The sequence below is a fragment of the Rhinopithecus roxellana genome, chromosome 3 (assembly GCF_007565055.1).
Source record: "Rhinopithecus roxellana isolate Shanxi Qingling chromosome 3, ASM756505v1, whole genome shotgun sequence".
Taxonomy (NCBI): domain Eukaryota; kingdom Metazoa; phylum Chordata; class Mammalia; order Primates; family Cercopithecidae; genus Rhinopithecus; species Rhinopithecus roxellana.
In genome coordinates, this window is record NC_044551.1 from 147657566 (window position 1) to 147678876 (window position 21311).

The 21311-nt window shown below is 37.3% G+C and overlaps 1 protein-coding gene across 2 annotated transcripts in view; it reads right to left on the bottom strand.

The window, feature by feature from the left end:
• Window positions 1–21311, bottom strand: part of SCAMP1 (secretory carrier membrane protein 1) — a 117912-nt gene that overhangs the window by 33777 nt on the left and 62824 nt on the right. For both annotated transcript variants that reach the window (XM_030927575.1, XM_030927574.1), the window contains exon 6: window positions 17723–17882. In XM_030927575.1, the coding sequence (XP_030783435.1) occupies window positions 17723–17882 (160 nt within the window). The remainder of the gene's footprint in view (window positions 1–17722; window positions 17883–21311) is intronic.

Genomic DNA, 21311 nt, shown 5'->3' on the forward strand with positions numbered 1-21311 from the left:
CGAGGCTGGGAGAGGGGCGTCAGCCATTGCTGAGGCTTGAGTAGGTAAACAAAGCAGTCAGGAAGGTCGAACAGGGTGGAGCCCACCACAGCTCAAGGACGCCTGCCTGCCTCAGTAGACTCCACCTCTGGGGGCAGGACATAGCTGAACAAAGGGCAGCAGAAACTTCTGCAGACTTAAACATCCCTCTCTGACAGCTTTGAAGAGAGTAGTGGCTCTCCCAGCATGGAGTTTGAGATCTGAGAACAGACACACTGCCTCCTCAAGTGGGTCCCTGACCACTGAGTAGCCTAACTGGGAGGCACCTCCCAGTAGGGGCTGACTGACACCTCATATGGTCGGGTGCTCCTCTGAGACGAAGCTTCCAGAGGAAGGATCAGGCAGCAACATTAGCCATTCTGCAATATTTGCTGTTCTGCAGCCTCCGCTGGTGATATCCAGGCAAACAGGGTCTGGAGTGGACCTCCAGCAAACTCCAACAGACCTGCAACTGTGGGTCCTGACTGTTAGAAGAAAAACTAATAAACAGAAAGGACACCCACACCACAATACCATCTGTATGTCACCATCACCAAAGACTAAAGGTAGATAAAACCACAAAGATGGGGAGAAACCAGAGCAGAAAAGCTGAAAATTCTAAAAATCAGAGCGCTTCTTCTCCGCCAAAGGAATGCAGCTCCTTGACAGCAACAGAACAAAGCTGGACGGAGAATGACGAATTGAGAGAAGAAGACGTCAGACAATAGGTAATAACAAACTTCTCTGAGCTAAAGGAGGCTGTTGAAACCCATCACAAAGAAGCTAAAAACCTTGAAAAATGATTAGACAAATGGCTCACCAGAATAAACAGCATAGAGAAGACCTTCAATGACCTGGTGGAACTGAACCATCAACTGACCATGGCACAAGAACTATGTGATGCATGCACAAGTTTCAGTAGCTGATTCAATCAGGTGGAAGAAAGGGTATCAGTGATTGAAGATTAAATTAATGAAATGAAGTGAGAAGAGAAGTTTAGAGAAGAAAAGAGTAAAAATAAATGAACAAAGCCTCCAAGAAATATGGGACTATGTGAAGAGACCAAATCTACATCTGACTGGTGTACCCGAAAGTGATGGGGAGAATGGAACCGAATTGGAAAACACTATGCAGGATATTATCCAGGAGAACTTCCCCAACCTAGAAAGGCAGGCCAACATTCAAATTCAGGAAATACAGAGAATACCACAAAGATACTCCTTGACAAGAGCAACCTCAAGACACATAATTGTCAGACTGACCAAGGTTGACATGAAGAAAAAAAATGTTAAGGGCAGCCAGAGAGAAAGGTCGGTTTATGCACAAAGGGAAGCCATTCAAATTAACAGCGGATGTCTCGGCAGAAACTCTACAAGCCAGAAGAGAGTGGGGGCCAATACTCAACATTCTTAAAGGAAACAATTTTCAACCCAGAATTTCATATCCAGCCAAACTAAGCTTCATAAGTGAAAGAGAAATAAAATCCCTTACAGACAAGCAAATGCTGAGAGATTTTGTCACCACTAGGCCTGTCTTAGAAGAGTTCCTGAAAGAAGCACTAAACATGGAAAGAAACAACCAGTACCAGCCACTACAAAAACAGACCAAATTGTAAAGACCATCGAAGCTATGAAGAAACTGCATCAATTAATTGGCAAAATAACCAGCTAACATCATAATGACAGGATCAAATTCACACATAACAATATTAATATTAAATGTAAATGGACTAAATGTCCCAATTAAAAGACACAGACTGGCAAATTGGATAAAGAGTCAAGACCCATCAATGTGCTGTATTCAGGAGATCCATCTCACCTGCAGAGACACACACAGGCTCAAAATAAAGGGATGGAGGAACATCTACCAAATAAATTGAAAGCAAAAAAAAAGAAAAAAGCAGGGGTTGCAATCCCAGTTTCTGATAAAATAGACTTCAAATCAACAAAGATCAAGAGAGAAAGAAGGCCATTACCTAATGGTAAAGGGATCAATTCAACAAGAAGAGCTAACTATCCTAAATATATATGTACCTAATCTAGGAGTACCCAGATTCATAAAGCAAGTCCTTAGAGACCTACAAAGAGACTCAGACTCCTACACAATAGTAATGGGAGACTTTAACACCCCACTGTCAATATTAGACAGATCAACGAGACAGAAGGTTAACAAGGATATCCAGGACTTGAACTCAGCTCTGCACCAAGCAAACCAGATAGACATCTACAGAACTCTCCACCCCAAATCAACAGAATATACATTCTTCTCAGGACCACATCACACTTACTCTAAAATTGACCATATAATTAGAAGTAAAGCACTCCTCAGCAAATGTAAAAGAACAGATAACACAACAAATGGTCTCTCGGACCACTATACAATCAAATTAGCACTCAGGATTAAGAAACTCATTCAAAACCGCACAACTACATGGAAACGGAACAACCTGCTCCTGAATGACTACTGGGTACATAATGAAGTGAAGGCTGAAATAAAGATGTTCTTTGAAACCAATGACAACAAAGACACAACATCCCAGAATCTCTGGGACACACTGTTTAAAGCAGAGTGTAGAGGGAAATTTACAGCACTAAATGCCCACAAGAGAAAGCAGGAGAGATCTAAAATTCACACCCTAACATCACAATTAAAAGAACCAGAGAAGCAAGAGCAAACAAATTCAAAAGCTAGCAGAAGGTAAGAAATAACTAAGATCAGAGCAGAACTGAAGGAGACAGAGACACAAAAACCCCTTCAAAAAATCAATGAATCCAGGAGCTGATATTTTGAAAAGATCAACAAAATTGATAGACCACTAGCAAGACTGATAAAGAAAAGAGAGAAGAATCAAATAGACACAATAAGAAAATGATAAAAGGGATATCACCACCAATCCCATAGAAATACAAACTACCATCAGAGAATACTATAAATACCTCTAGGCAAATAAACTATAAAATCTAGAAGTGGATAAATTACTAGACACATACACACTCCCAAGACTAAACCAGGAAGAAGCTGAATGTCTGAATAGACCAATAACAGGCTATGAAATTGAGGCAATAATTAACAGCCTACCAACCAAATAAAGTCCAGGACCTGACGAATTCACAGCAGAATTCTACCAGAGGTACAAAGAGGAGCTAGTACCATTCCCTCTGAAACTATTCCTATTAGTAGAAAAAGAGGGAATCACCCCTAACTCATTTTATGAGGCCAGAATCATCCTGATACCAAAGCCTGGCAGAGACACAACAAAAAAAAAAGAGAATTTTAGACCAATATCCCTGATGAACATCAATGCAAAAATCCTCAATAAAATACTGGCAAACCAAATCCAGAAGAACATCAAAAAGCTTATACACCACGATCAAGATGGCTTCTTCCCTGGAATGCAACACTGGTTCAACATGTGCAAATCAATAAATGTAATCCATCAAATAAACAGAGTCAAAGACAAAAACCACATGATTATCTCAATAGATGCAGAAAAGACCTTTGACAAAATTCAACAGCCTCCATGGTAAAAACTCAATAAACTAGGTATTCATGGAACATATCTCAAAATAATAGGAGCTACTTATCACAAACCCACAGCCAATATCATAATGAATGGACAAAAACTAGAAGCATTTCCTCTGAAAACCGGCACAAGACAGGGATGCCCTCTCTCACCCCTCCTATTCAACGTAGTGTTGGAAGTTCTGGCCAGGCCAATCAGGCAAGAGAAAGAAATAAAGGGTATTCAATTAGGGAAAGAGGAAGTCAAATTGTCCCTGTTTGCAGATGACATGATTGTATATTTAGAAAACCCCATGGTCTCAGCCCAAAATCTCCTGAAGCTGATAAGCAACTTCAGCAAAGTCTCAGGATACAAAATCCATGTGCAAAAATCACAAGTATTCCTCTACACCAATAACAGACAGAGAGCCAAATCATAAGTGAACTCCCATTCACAACTGCTACAAAGAGAATAAAATACCTAGGAATCCAACTTATAAGGGATGTGAAGGACCTCTTCAAGGAGAACTACAAACCACTGCTCAATGAAATAAAAGAGGGCACAAACAAATGGAAGAACATTCCATGCTCATGGATAGGAAGAAAGGGTAATTTATAGATTCAATGCCATCCCCATCAAGCTACCAATGACTCTTCACAGAATTGGAAAAAGCTACTGTAAAGTTCATATGCAACCAAAAAAGAGCCCGCGTTGCCAAGACAATCCTAAGCAAAAAGAACAAAGTTGGAGGCATCATGCTACCTGACTTCAAACTACAAGGCTACAGTAACCAAAACAGCATGGTACTGATACCAAAACAGATATACAGACCAATGGAACAGAACAGAGGCCTCAGAAATAACACCACACATCTACAACCACCTGATCTTTGACAAACCTGACAAAAACAAGAAATGGGGAAAGGATTCCCTATTTAAAAAATGGTGCTGGGAAAACTGGCTAGCCATATGTAGAAAGTTGAAACTGGATCCCTTCCTTACAACTTCTACAAAAATTAATTCGAGATGGATTAAAGACTTAAATGTTAGACCTAAAATTATAAAAACCCTAGAAGAAAACCTAGGTAATTCAGGACATAGGCATGGGCAAGGACTTCATGACTAAAACACCAACAGCAGTAGCAACAAAAGCCAAAATAGACAAATAGGATATAATTAAACTAAAGAGCTTCTGCACAGCAAAAGAAACTACCATCAGAGTGAACAGGCAACCTACAGAATGGGAGAAAAGTTTTGCAATTTACCAATCTAACAAAGGGCTAATATCCAGAATCTACAAAAATCTCAAACAAATTCACAAGAAAAAAACAACTCCATCAAAAAGTGGGCAAAGGATATGAACAGACACTTCTCAAAAGAAGACATTTATGCAGCCAACAGACACATGAAAAAAATGCTCATCAATGGTCATTAGAGAAATGCAAATCAAAACCATAATGAGATACCATCTGACACCAGTTAGAATGGCAATCATTCAAAAGTCAGGAAACAACAGATGCTGGAGAGGATGTGGAGAAACAGGAACATTTTTACACTGTTGATGGGAGTGTAAATTAGTTCAACCATTGTGGAAGACAGTGTGGTAATTCCTCAAGGATCTAGATCCAGAAATACCATTTGACCCAGTGATCCCTTACTGGGTGTATACCCAGAGGATTATAAATATGTATTATATTTTACTATATATAGTAAAATATACTTTACTACTATATTTACTTTACTACTATAAAGACACATGCACACGTATGTTTATTGTGGCACTATTCACAATAGTAAAGAATTGGAACACACCCAAATGTCCATCAACGATAGACTGGATTAAGAAAATGTGGCACATTCAGCAAACTATCGCAGGAACAGAAAACCAAACACCGCATGTTCTCACTCATAGGTGGGAACTGAACAATGAGATCACTTGGACTGGGGAAGGGGAACATCACACACCAGGGCCTATTATGGGGAAGGGGAAGGGGGGAGGGATTGCATTCTGAATTTTACCTGATGTAAATGATGAGTTGATGGGTGCAGCACACCAACATGGCACAAGTATACATATGTAACAAACCTGCACGTTATGCACACGTACCCTAGAACTTAAAGTATAATAATAAAAATAAATAAATAAATAAAAAGAAAATGTGGCACATATACACCATGGAATACTATGCAGCCATAAAAAAGGATGAGTTCATGTCCTTTACAGGGACATGGATGCAGCTGGAAACCATTATTCTCAGCAAACTATCACAAAGACAGAAAACCAAACACCATATGTTCTCTCTCATAGGTGGGAAGTGAATAATGAGAACCCTTGGACACAGGGCAGGGAACATCACACACCAGTGCCTGTCAGGGGGTGGGGGGCTGGAGGAGGGATAGCATTAGGAGAAATACCTAATGTAAATGATGAGTTGATGGGTGCAGCAAACCAACAGGGCACATGTATACCTATGTATCAAACCTGCATATTGTGCACATGTACCCTAGAACTTAAAGTATAATAAAAAATAAAAAACGACTTTATATCGTAGGTCATGTTAATAAGCCTGCAGGCTGTAGTCCTTTGTAAGAAATAAAGCTCTCCTTTTCTATATTTATACGTCTCAGGATTTAAGTCAACACTATATATATTACTTATATTTACATACATATAAAATAAGTAAACATGTTTCATTCTGCTCTGTTCTACCTGTAAACTACTCTTAGATACACCATACATAAATGTTTCTTACATACCTACTTTCGCTGTTCTAGAATAACGCTACTGTTTATCCATATTTCCTTTTAAAATCAGATGTGTACAAAATAGCCAGCTAACAGAATACACACAGAATCCAGAACTGATTCATCAAAAGGTATTTTTAAAAAGGTAATCTTATTACTCTTATGTTATTTTTATATTTATTACAAACCTCAAATATTTTAACAGTAACAGGGATTTTCAAACTGGAAACTAACACCTCCTTCCACATCTCAGTTTTTAAGGAGATATTTGACAGTAGTGATTTACTCTCAAGTACAAATGATGCCATATAGCACAAGAGGATTATCTTTACAAACAGGTTTACTTTTAAAAAGAAAAGCTCATAGATGTAAAAACAAAATGTTAAAAAATTTTTTAAAAACTTTGTAGATTGTAAAGACAAAAACTAAAGTGCTTTTCAAACTTCTGAAGGAGGAAGAGAAGGAAGGAAGAAAGAAGAAGGAAGGAAGGGAGGAGGAGGAGGAGGACCAAGTAAATGTATCTGTGTCTAAGAACCAACTTTCCTATATCTCTCAGATGTAGTAGGGGAAGGCTTCAGCTTAGGATGTAGAAAAGTGGAAAAGACCACTGTTCCTCCCACAACAACAAACATTCATCTGCAAAATCACAGCTGTACTTAACACCCATCAAAGGGCAAACAACCCCAAAAATAACTCAGAGAGAAAAGACTAGCACTTGTTTACCTGGAACAGACAAGCAAGAAAGAATTCAGCTGAAGCTTGTGATGAATTGCTGTAAGACTAAAGGTTTTTAGAAAGAGAATACAGAACCCCCAGAAGCCAAAGCTACATGGGTATCATCACCCACTCACAGGCTCTTCTCCACAGATCTCACCAGGTGCTCAGAAAAAAGACAGGAGGCCAGCCTCATTCAGGGTACAGGTCTAGGGGCGGCAAACAGCAGCCACCAAAACTCACCTTTATCTCTTCCAAACAAAAGCCTTAAGTAGGAGGTAAAATGGGATAGCAAAGCCCATCTTCCTCAGGACACAGCTAAAGACCCACTGCAGCTGAGGAAAGGGCACAGGAAAAAAAATCCTCTAACCCTGAAGGTGGGACAGGAATATATCTATTAGAGAGACCTTAGGCAGTGGTGGGGCAGGATCACTGAGAAGGGCAGATCTCTCCACTCCAGAGACACAGCCTGCCTCAGGCTGAAGCTGAACTAGAACACGAGTATCTCCCCGATATGCCCACCACGCTCCAAGTATAAAGTAACAAGTATAAAGTAACAGCACTCTACTCCTAGCGGAAGAGTGTGTGAAGAGAAGCCCTCTCTGAGGGGCAGGCCCAAAGGAGAAACCTGAAGCTAATGGAACAAACACCAAGAAAAAGCTTCTGGAAAAGCAGGCCTCACCCTAAACATAAGATAACAACAAAGGAATTTGAAGTCTCTGAGGTACTGAGGGCAGTCATGGTGAGCAAAAATCCAAACCCAGATCAATTTGTGACTGAATTACCTGACATCTGCCCCCCAACACCAGCACACCACCCATACACTAAAAGCCTAGTGCAACAGAAAAGCCATGTCCAGTGAGTCTTCAGCTGTGCTCTGAGGAAGATGGGCTTTGCTATCCTATCTTACCTCCCACTTAAGGCACAACACCTATTTATCTCAGTCTCTACTGTCTTCAAAAGATGTCTAGTTTTTAACAAAAAATTATGAGGCATAAAAAGAAACAAGAAAAAAAAAGACACACTGTCAAGTATGTTGACACAAAGCAATAAAGAAAACCATATTCACATATAACTCAGGTGTTGGCATTATCAGACAAAAAATTTAAAATAACTGTTCTTAGACTCTAGCCAAAAAGGTGGCCAACATGCATGAAGAGATGGGGCATCTTAGCATATACATATATATATGATATAGGAAATTACCAAATGGATATGCTAGAAATGAAAAATATCATAACAGAGATGACGAATACCTTTGAGAAGCTCACCAATATACTCAGCAAAACTGAGGGTGGGAAAGAATCAGTGAAACTGAAAATAGAAATTATATATACTGAAATGTAAAAGTAAAAAATAATGGAAATAAAGAATAGAACATTTAAGAGACGTGGGGCAGTATCAAAAAGTCTGACACATATGCAATAAAAATTACAGAAAGAGATGATAAAGAAGTTACAAAAGAAATACGTAAAGAGACAATGAATGACTAAGAATTTTCCAAAATTAATGAAGACTCTAAACCACAGATCCAAGAACATTAAACAACACTAAGGATAAACAGAAACACACACATATACATAACACACATCACACACATGTACTTAACACATCATATTCAAACAGCCCAAAACAAGAAATACAGAAAAAAGATTGAAGACAGCCAGAGAAAACAAGACACACTAAATACAGAAGAAGGATAAGAATTATAGCTGACTTCTAGCCAGAAACTTTGCTAGCCAGAAACTTTGCAAGCCAGAACAGATGAAAATGATGTGTTTAAAGTACGAAAGAAAGTAAAAACAAGAAAAACACCTGTGAACCCACATTATACTTATCGATAATATCTCTCAAAGATGAATGAAAAATAAAGTCTTTTTCAGACAAAAATCAGAGAATTGATTATTAGCAGACCTGCCCTACCAAAAATATTAAAGAAAAATTTTCTGGCAAAAAGATTATATGATACAAAAACATGGATTTCCACATACATACCCACACACACAAATGAAAAGTGCTGAAATGGTATTAACAAAGGCCAATGTAAAATTCATTTTTCCTTATTTTTAATTCTTTTAAAATTAAAAGCAAATTAAAATTAAAATCTAAAGCAAAAGTAGTGACACATGGAAACAGAAGGATGGTGACCAGAGGCCAGGAAGGGTAGTGGGCAGAAGCCAGGGCACCAGAGAGGTAGAGATGGTTAATGAATACAAAAATTATTAGAAAGAATGAACTTTGTATTTGATAGCACAACAGGGTGACTATAGTCAAAATAATTGTAGATTTTAAAATAACTAAAAGAGTATAACTAAACTGTAACACAAAGGATAAATGCCTGAGGGGATGACTACCCCATTTTCCATAGTGTAATTATTACACAATGCATGCCTATATCAAATATCTCATATATCCTATAAATATACACACCTACTATGTACCCATTAAAATTAAAAAAAAATTTTAAAGGTAATGTTCTGTGTGTTTCTAGCATATATAAAAATAAAATACATTTAAAAATTGTATAAAGGTTGGGAGGGGGGAACTGAGAGCACTCTGCTGGGAGGTCTTTACAGAACACATGAAGCAGAGTAATATTATTTGAATATAATTAGAGACATATATTGTAAAAACTAGGGCATCACTAAAAAACATTTTTAAGAGATATAAATAATGATGAAATAGGGGAGAAGACAGAGTCATTAACAGATACTCAACTGATCCCAAAAAAAGGTGAAAAGAAAGGAAAAGAAACAAAGAATAGTTGGAATAAACAGAAAATAGATGGTAAAATGACAGATTTTAATCCAAGGAGATCAGTAATTATATTAAATATAAATGGCATAAGCACATTAATTAAAAGAGACTGTCAACTTAATATATAGACGTCAACTTCATATATAAAGTAGATTTTTTGGTTGGCAACCTATAGTTGGGTCTGCAAAAGCATTTTTAACATTTTACAAAATGTTAAAAAAAAAAAGTACAAAAGCATTTTGAAGCATTTGAGAACATTTTGCCCAATAATGGCAGGTTATATATTCTTTCAAGTGCATGCAGGAGTGCTAATTTCAGAGTTTTAAAATTCTTAGCAACGTTATATCTACATGGTTTCTTAAATCTGTATCTGCACTCAATCTGTTATACAATACGTTGTTTTGGTTGAAAATGAAGAAATCTGCTTCACACAGGTATACTGTTAGAAAAGGGAGGAACTTAAGCTCTCTGAAAGGAAGGTCCCAAGAGTCCTTAGATCATACTTAGAAAAACTATTAGGAAATAAGCTGCATACAAAGTTAACAAGCTATTTCTCTTCTCCACATTCTCAACACTCAGTGGGCAGAGAACTTTATAACAAATACTAACTACACTGGTTAAAGAGCTAGTCAAGAAATAAACATTGTTAGTAAATATTCCAGAGTGAGTTAACTTATTGTGTGGAAATCACTGATGTACCTGGATTCACTGCAAACTAAATGATAATGTAAATATAATAAAGTAGAAAAGAACATAACATCCTAAGCTTCTAGTCTAATAATTTGCCCAAAAGACCGTAAAGATTAAATAATACAAAGTACTGAACATGATTTGTAGACTCTAAAGCAGTATATATTTATATGTACATGTAAGAGAATCTGATAAGCACTAGCTTCTTCTGATAGTTATAGAAAGAATATTACCTTTCCTCATAAAGAGTTTGAGATTTCGCTTTGGGGGGAAAAAAATCTCTTTTTCTGGTTATATAAACAGAAAGGATGCACCAAATTTTTCAATTTTGCCAGAAAAAATGGAAAGAATCAAAAGGGAAGGAAGGAGTGTGTATGTGTGTAAAATGAAGCAACAGAGTAAATAAGGCAATTATTTACTGTAGCAATACAACTGTACAAAAAAACAAAATATAATCACAATATACTAGAAAGTGCAGGTGTAAATAATATTTACATAGTAATAAATAAAGAACTCCAAATACTAGTCTAACCTAAAATCATTGTTACATGTAACAGAAGGACTGTGGGGAGAAAGGAAGTATGTGCGTTGGGGAAAAGGGACAACACAAGCTTTAGAAAAGCTGAAGCTTTACTCTCCATAGCAGCAAATGAGTAGAAGACAACTAAAACTTAAAAATCAAGAAATGGAAATTCACTTCCAGCATGACAGAATGAGGAAATCAACAAATTCGCTTCTCAAAATACCATAAATATGGATCAAACTCTAAAACAACTGTTTCAGTATTCTGACTAAAGGCACACAACATAACAAACTGAGAAACATCTATTCATGGAAACTACTGAACTCTGGTAAGAACAGCATGAGTCTGTGGCATTCTTGATTAGAACTGCTCTCATTCCCCACAACTCTCTCGGCAACGTATTTCAACCAAGGTAGGGCAAATCATAAAAATTGGCACCCTCACTGCAACTCCCAGAAGGAACCCAAAATGACCAAGTAGAAAGTATGCCAGAAATGCAGGGTTGGTTTACAAAAGTCAATCAATGTAACTCACCATATTAACAGAGTAAGAGGACAAAGATCACATGATTATCTCCACAGATCATGGCAACAGAAAAGCATCTGGAAAAATCCAACACCATTCATGATTTTAAAAAAAAAAAAAAAAACCTCTCAACAAACTGGAAACAGAAGAGAGGTTCCTGAGATCAACAAAGGGCATCTACCAAAAAAAACCTACAGTCAATATCATCCTTAATGGTGAATGCTTTCTCTTAAAATTGGGAATAAGGCAGGGATGTTACTCTTTGTACTTCTATTCTCACTATCCTAGAAGCTGTAGCCAGTTTAATAAAGCAAAAGGAGGAAAAAAGGTGGATTGTTTAAAGATAACCACTTTGGAAGGAACAAGCAAACATTTTTAATTGCAAAAGACATTGTCATAATGTATATGGAATCCCAAGGAATCTAAGCATGCATATGCACCAGCACACAAACTACTAGAATTAGTGAAGGAGGTTAGCAAGGTAGAATGATACAAGATCAATAGATGAAAGACAACTTTATTTCTAACTACGAGCAACAAACAATCCAAAGAGGAAATTAAAATAATTCCACCTAAAATAACTTAAAAAGGATAAAATACTGAGTAACAAATTTAATAACAGAAGTGTAAGATTTGTGCAATTAAAACTAAAGAACATGACTGAGAAATTACAAAAATCTAAATAAATGGAGAAAAATCCATATTCACAAAATCAATGCTGTTAGGGTATCAATTCTCCCCAAACTGGCTTACAATGTTAACGCAATCCTTATCAAAATCACAGCAGGGTTTTATTTTTATTTCAATTTTTTATTTTTTGTAGAAACAGGCTGAGTCCAAAATCTAAATGAAATGCAAAGGACTCTGAATAGCCAAAACAATTCTGAAAAAGAAGACAGTTAAAAGACTGACTCACTATAAAGCAACATTAGTCAAGAAAGGCATATTGGCATAAAGACAGGCATATAGTTCAACAGATCAGAATTGAGTCCAAAAATAAATCCTACATCACTGGTCAATAGCTTTGCAAGAAAAGGGTCCAAACAATTCAAAGGGAAAAGTACAAAAATAGACCTATCCATATATGGCCAAGTGATTTTTCAACAGAAGTACAAAAAGATAACTTACAAAATATAGTCTTTTTAACAAACAGTGGAGGAATATTTGGATACCCATAGCAAAAAGATGCATTTAGACCCTCACACAAATAAAGACCAATAATCATATACAATAAACAAAAATTAATTCAAAATGTATTATACACCTAAACACAAGAGATAAACCACAAACATCTAGAAAAAAATATAAGAGAAAATCTTTATGGCCATGGGTTATGCAAAAGGATCTTAGACATGATAGTAACAGGACAAGACCAAAAAAAGTGATAAATCAGACCCTTAAAATTGAATGTTTTTGTGCTTAAGGCACCACTAAGAAGCCACACACTGGGATAAAATATCTGCAAATTGTTAAGCAACAAAACAAAGCAACTTCTATCTCCAATACAGAACACTTACAACAAAATATATTTTAAAAATAAACTTAATAGTAAGAAGTCACCACATTGTCTTCCACAATGGTTGAACCAGTTTACAGTCCCACCAACAGTGTAAAAGTGTTCCTATTTCTCCACATCTCTCAACCATTGTGGAAGACAGTGTGGTGATTCCTGAAGGATCTAGAACGAGAAATACCATTTGACCAGCAATTCTATTACTGGGTATATAACCAAAGGAATATAAATCATTCTGCCATTAAGACACATACAAACATATGTTTACTGCAGCGCTATTCACAACAGCAAAGACTTGGAACCAATCCAAATGCCCATCAATGATAGACTGAATAAAGAAAACAGAGCACATATACACCATGGAATACTATGCAGCCATAAAAAAGAAATGAGTTCATGTCCTTCGCAGGGACATGGATGAAGCTGGAAGTCATCATTCTCAGCAGACTAACAAAGGAACAGAAAACTAAACACCTCATGTTTTCACTTGTAAGTGGGAGTTGAACAATGAGAAGACACGGACACAGGGAAGGGAACATCACAAACCAGGCCCTGTCGGGGGTGGGGTGCAAGGGGAGGGAGAGCATTAGGACAAATACCTAGTGCACACGGGGCTTAAAACCTAGATGATGGGATGATAGGTGCAGCAAACCACCATGGCACATGTACACCTATGTAACAGACCTGCACGTTCTGCACATGTATCCCAGAACTTCAAGTAAAAAAAAAAAAAAAGAAATCATTTAATTTTTCCGTAAAAGTGGGTGAATTTTATAGTATGTACAATATATCCTAATAAGGCTACTTAAACAAAACCAAGGAATGGCAGTATATGATCATTATTTACAATATAAAGGTAAATGCCCACATAAGTCAGGGGCAAGAACTGTTGGTAGAAAATGATTTAAATGGGGTCATTATTTTACCAAAAAAATCTTTGTACAGTTACTTAAAACTGTATATAAAATAACCTGTATACAAAGATGTATCACTTTTATAAATATTAAAATACTTTAAAAAATATTCTCTACAAGCTAAAAAAAGGTTTGGGGGTCCAAACACATATGATAAAACTAAAATTATAGCTACAGAATCACAAAGATTATCAAAATTCAACCTAATGATTACCTATGGAGCAGGGAAATGGAAACATACCAGTGCTTCAGCAGTAGTGATAATGTTTCATTTCTTTAAATTGACCGGTGGGCTCACAGTTCATAGATGACTCATTATTATGCCTTTTAACTTGTGTTTCAAGTATTCTTTGGTATGCATTAAATATATCATAATTAAAAACTGGGAGAAAGTACTATTTTGAAAATTGTCTTCAAAGCTACAAATAATGACTCTATAAAATGTAATCTATGGGGCGGAGCAAGATGGCCGAATAGGAACAGCTCCAGTCTCCAACTCCCAGCCCGAGCGACACAGAAGACCAGCAATTTCTGCATTTTCAACTGAGGTACTGGGGTCATCTCACTAGGGAGTGCCGGACAATCGGTGCTGGTCAGCTGCTGCAGCCTGACCAGCGAGAGCTGAAGCAGGGCGAGGCATCGCCTCACCTGAGAAGCGCAAGGGGGAAGGGAATCCCTTTTCCTAGCCAGGGGAACTGAGACACACAACACCTGGAAAATCGGGTAATTCCCACCCCAATACTGCGCTTTAAGCCAACTGGCACACCAGGAGAATATATCCCACACATGGCCGGGAGGGTCCCACGCCCACGGAGCCTCCCTCATTGCTAACACAGCAGTCTGCTGCGATCTATCCGCAAGGCAGCAGGGAGGCCGCGGGAGGGGTGCCCGCCATTGCTGAGGCTTAAGTAGGTAAACAAAGCCCATGGGAAGCTCGAACTGGGTGGAGCTCACAGCAGCTCAAGGAAACTTGCCTGTCTCTGTAGACTCCACCTCTGGGGACAGGGCACAACAGGGGAAGCAGCAGAGGCCTGTGCAGACGTGAACGACTCTGTCCGACAGCTTTGAAGAGAGCAGTGGATCTCCCAACACGGAGGTTGAGATCTAAGAACGGACAGACTGCCTGCTCAAGTGGGTCCCTCACCCCTGAGTAGCCTAACTGGGAGACATCCCCCACTAGGGGCAGTCTGACACCCCACACCTCACAGGGTGGAGTACACCCCTGAGAGGAAGCTTCCAAAGTAAGAATCAGACAGGTACACTCGCTGTTCAGCAATATTCTATCTTCTGCAACCTCTGCTGCTGATACCCAGGCAAACAGGGTCTGGAGTGAACCTCAAGCAATCTCCAACAGACAGGTGGCAGGCGCCTGTAGTCCCAGCTACTTGGGAAGCTGAGGCAGGAGAATGGTGTGAACCCGGGAGGCGGAGCTTGCAGTGAGCTGAGATCCGGCCACTGCACTCCAGCCTGGGCGACAGAGCCAGACTCCGTCTCAAAAAAAAAACATACATTTGAAACTTCGCTATATAATTTTCCTTCAGATTTTTACAATGAGATTACCATATGGAGAACAAAGTCCTGTAAATATATCAATATAAGGAAATGCCAGAGATACATAACAGGAAGGTATATTAATGATTATAAATACTTTAATTCATCTTTCCCCACAAAAAGTATTCCTCTCGGGGTTGGGCGCAGTGGCTCACGTCGGTAATCCCAGCACTTTGCGGGGGCTGATGTGGGTGGAGGCCGAGGTGGGCGGATCACCTGAGGTCAGGAGTTCAAGACCAGGCTGACCAAAAAGGTTAAACCCTGTCGCTACTAAAACTACAAAATTAGCCAGGCATGGTGGTGCACACCTGTAATCCCAGCTACCTGGGAGGCTGAGGCAGGAGAATTGCTTGAACCCAGGAGGCAAAGGTTGCAGTGAACCGAGATCAGGCCACTGCACTCCAGCCTGGGCAATAAGAGCGTAACTCCGTCTCAAAAAAAAAAAAGTATTCCTCTCAGTTCTACTCTGCACAGTGAAAACCAGATTATTAATATATTTGTATATACTTTAAAAGACTGAGATGCAACAAGAACTCAGCCTAGGGATCAATAATGCCAGAAGTAAAAATGTTCAATCGAGTATTTTTATTTCAACTGCCAAAATGGGGGAAAACAAAAAATACCAAGTGACTTCAGGAAATAAAAGGCAGAAAGTTGGCTTTTAGTCATTTATTTTGGCTACATAAGTCACAGAAGGTTTAAAATCCAAATTCCCTAGTCTCAGGTCACTTTTTAAAGAAAGTTTCATAACGATATCCTCACTCCTACCAGCCAGCATCATCACAGATCGGTAACATATTGGTAATGTGATGGAGGTCATTAGGCAGAGGTTAGACATCAAAAATAAATAGAAAAAGCCTTGTGAGCCACGCTTAGATAACAAAGAAAATAACAGCAATAACTCAGATCATGCAAGGAGTAAATACGTCCCTTTCATTCCTCTGCAACCCATGTCTACAGGAGAAGCTCTCTCCGTTCCTTGGCAACCAATCTCCCATATGTTAATGTATCCAAAGGTTCTTTTCTCCTTTCCCTTCTCCCATCATTTCTTCCCTTCACTCCTCCTCTCATCATTTCTTCTCTTTATGCCATTTCTAAGTAATAATTTACTTCTTGTCTGACACCTTTTCTCTACAAATTCCCTAATGTTCTCCCATCTCCTGTTCTCTTCTGTTTTTCCCCCATCTGTTTACAGATCTGGGTTTCTAACTCTGTGTGTGTGTGTGTGTGTGTGTGTGTATGTGTGTTACACATTCTGGTTAACTAAAGAGATTCTAGGTTGCAATGGAAAAATATATTGAACACTTAAATGCGGCCCTCTAATTTCCCTAACATATCTTTAAACAACACATGCATATATCCTAGTAACGTTACCCCTTATTCATGAGAGTTGAAATAGTTTGTTATTCACAAATGAGTTTACTCAAATAAAAATGAGTTAAAAAACTATTAAATATATGAACCCATATAGGACTATCATTTCTATCAGTATTTCCCAATACTTCTTAAAGCAATAGTTCTACAAATAATGGTTGCATGGTCAAGTCATAAAGCACAAATCATACTAGGTACTTAAAGAGTGTAAGAAATCCTGAAATGAAGAAACTTGCTTAACCATATTATCCAGCTGTTTCCAAATTTACTAAGCTTATGAGCTCTTTTTTTTCCCAGCACCTATTAACATCCCATAGAACATGCACTTAGGAAATGTTAACCCTAACCACTGATTAAAATATACTATGTAAAGCATCATACTTAACCTAGTAGCATACATGGTCTTTAAAATGTTGCTGCCTTTGAAAAAACCTAAAATGAATTTATAAAGAAAATAATCCAAGTTGCTAGGTGCAAATGGCTCGTTTTAAATATTGCGCTTTTTTTTACCTTTCCTAGGTTAATTTAAAAATTAAAACTGTAAGCACCAATTGGGATTATGAAGGTAGAGGTGGGGTGGGCAAAGAGCAAAATTTTTCTTAAAGTATAACATATGGAAGAGAATATTTTACAAATACTGACTTCTAAGACCATTCTTATTTTTCCATCAATTTTCATGTTTGGTCTTTTTGTCAAATGGAAGAAAAAAATGGAATTTTATGACTTACAAAATCCAATAAATACACAGGGATGCTATATTGAACTTTCCTGAATGTATGTTATACATCAATACAAGAATTTTTTAATGAAAATGTGTCAATTTTCCTTTTAACGTGTACTACCAATTCTTTACTTCACAGGTTTTAAAGAGTGTATTTTAAAGTACACACATTTTACCTGAAAGCTCCATAAAGTGGTCTGTACCAACAGACGAATGAACAAGGAGTAAAAAGCAAGAACCACAGGATACTCAATCCAAAATCAACCGCTCTTGCAGAATCAACACAAAACCAAGCCAAGCATCCGAAGATATTTAGAAACAGTGTTACTGCATGGACTGTGGAATCAGAAAACAAAATAGAAAAAGAAATGTTTACATTCAATTTATGAATTCATCCAACAAAAAACTGTAAATAAAAAAATACTTCCTAAGAGCAAATGTATTCTACCCCATGTTTCCATTTATATTTTTCAAAATACTGCTGTATCTTAACGTATTTGATTTGAAAACAGAGTATACACAGGAAAGCGAGTCTTTTTTTTTTTTTTTTAGTAGAGACGGGGTTTCACCGTGTTAGCCAGGATAGTCTCGATCTCCTGACCTCGTGATCCGCCCGTCTCGGCCTCCCAAAGTGCTGGGATTACAGGCTTGAGCCATCAAGTCTTAATACATGTACTGTTTGGCAAAAATTCTGTTGGCCCTCGCCTCCTCATAATGACGTAGCTAAACCAGAGGCACACTACCTTAAGGGCTTCTTCCCGAAAAGGAAACATATGATAATGTCTCTTGATCTGAAGCCCAAGAAGAAAAGCAGTGCCTGCCAGGAAAAGATGCAGGACTTAGGAGGAAAAACTGTATCTTTACAGAATGGGGCTGCAGACTAAAAACTGGACTAAAAATACTAATACAGTAGCAATTTCTAGTGACTATATACTCAATGCATAACGATTATTCATTCATCTTCATAGAGCTGTCCATTTGTAAAATCCTGAAAAGAAACTTGCATTTTGGTAGAGGATTAAATTTATTAAGTCCCTTCTTCACTCCCCCACACTACATGATGCATTTTAGTTACTGTGGCAGGCTTTTCTTTTGGTTAACACAAATAGATGTCGACAAATTCATCATATGCTGTTAATAATTACTTTCCCTGACAGACCAAAAACAAAAAATCTGAGTAACATCTAACTATACCATGATCCTAAAGAACTACTTTGACCCACCGTAATTAATAACTGTTTCAAAGGATTTTTTAAAAATTTATTCACAGGCTGAATTTATTATAGTAAGTACATTCTTACATAAGTTAAAAGAATGTTAAATGTTAATTATCAAATCAACAAAAATACGCCAACTCTTGAATTAAAATTAACAATTGGGAAAACGTATTGGATCGAGTTTTTTTAAATCTCAAACTTTAAGATTTCTTTACAAATCAAATAAATTAATAATAAAACAGGATATACACACACATTCTGGGATGCCTAAATTTGCTTTTACCTAACCCACCAGATAAGTAAACAAGCTCTAGAGCTTAAAAAAAAAAAAAAGCTCTTAGATTAAGACAGTCATTTAACCTCTGTAAGCTTCAATTTTTCAGCTTTTCCAACTTTAAAATTCCATTCAATTCTATCACAAAAGAGACACTCTCACTCATTACTCTAGTCCCATTAGAATTTTTAACTCTCAGGAATGCTTGCTCATAATAAATTTACTCAAAACCCTTGGCATCAAAATAAGGGTGGTTGTGTTAAGATCTTAAAAACAGAATTGAAAAGATTGTAAAATAGAAAATCATTACTAGGCAGCATTAAATAGCATCCAGCTGCCTTAAAAAGTTTTAGACCTTAAGAACATTCTAACTAAATGTTAATTTTCAAATTAGGTTATTTCCTAATCCACTGAAAGATAAAATATATGTATAATTATGCTTTAAAGTTCATGAAAATTCTTCCAAGTATAGATGAAAACATCAATCTAATTTTGTGTAATAAAAATGTTTTGGCCGGGCGCGGTGGCTCAAGCCTGTAATCCCAGCACTTTGGGAGGCCGAGACAGGCGGATCATGAGGTCAGGAGATCGAGACCATCCTGGCTAACACTGTGAAACCCCGTCTCTACTAAAAAATACAAAAAACTAGCCGGGTGAGGTGGCAGGCGCCTGTAGTCCCAGCTACTGGGGAGGCTGAGGCAGGAGAATGGCGTGAACCCGGGAGGCGGAGCTTGCAGTGAGCTGAGATCCGGCCACTGCACTCCAGCCCGGGCGACAGAGTGAGACTCCGTCTCAAAAAAAAAAAAAAAAAAAAAATGTTTTTCTAAATGTTTTCTATGAAACATGATCAATAAATCATTTACTTATATCCCAATGAAGACTAAAATGTCCAAGGCTAATTACTGAACAATCTGTCCACTTATGCAGAGTTCAAAAAACATACAGAAAGGTAAGGTAAATGTAAAATATATGTTTCCATACTGCTAATTTCAGCCCAATTTGAGTGAGTGATGAATCAATGCTGGTAGACTCCAAGAGTAGGCAGAACACTAAAGAAATCTTTGGGCCATTTTGTTTATGTGATTTACAAGTTGAACAACTCTCCTTCACATAACATTTCAGTTTGCTTCATCAAGCACTCAAATCTGGTATTAGTTGATCTAAATTTGCAACATTATAATATTCTTCTTGGTAAGTTCTGAATTACAATATAGATGCCTAACATAAATAGCTTTATAACAGTATATTATCTTCACCAAATAGTCTTTAATGTAGATGGCTTGTTTTTATTTTTTCCTTTTTAATTCAAGAGTACACTCAAAGAGGTTGAAATTCATTTCACAATATTTCTATTTGCTTCAGTTCATTTATAGTTTAAATTATTTGCTTCAAATAAAGTAGCTTTGAAAGCATATCTTCTTCACATCGGCTTAAAATGTAAATTACCTCTTCATTTTGGTTCTTTGTTCTTTGTAGGTGGCAGAAGCTGGAAATCTAGACTCTGAGCCCTACAGTCAAGCTATACACCTCCTTCCTTACTTATGTAATACTGAACAAGTTTCTCAAATTTGCTAAGCTTTAGTTCTCCTATCTATAAAACCAAATAATGTAGTACTTCCTTCGAGGTGTGGTTAGGATTTAATATAGTAAGATAATATATATAAAGTGATAATATATACAGCACTGTGACTGACACAAAGTAAATCCTCAATAAATATGAGCTCTCACTGTAATTATTATTACAGTGTGAAAACATTAGTCAACCCCCAAATCAAGAGGTTAATATATTCTACAAATAATTTATTACAAAGGCAATATTCTACAAAATGTAGGCACATTACTAAGCTGGTAATAGATCTTACTTTGTTCCAGGGAATCTGCTTCTTCAAAACAGAACCCTAACTGGAATCGTAAGCCCTCTGAATACAGTTGACAGACATGCCAACTGAACAAGGCTGGAGAAAAATACAGTCAACTACATTATTTCTGTGACACTCAGAAGGTGATATATTTCTAAGACAAAACACATCTATTCTGAAACAATCGGCATTGATAATTAATCATTTAGTTAAAATTAACCATCTCTCCCATTTAATCTCTATTTACTAAATTCCTTCTATAATTTTCTTCCAACACCCATTTCCTCCACCAAAAAATATTTTCCTAGTTCTAGCTACTCAGGAGACTGGAGTAGGAGTATCCCTTGAGCCAGGAGTTCGACTCCGGCCTGGGCAACATAGCAAGACCCCATCTCAAAAATATGTATTTATATTT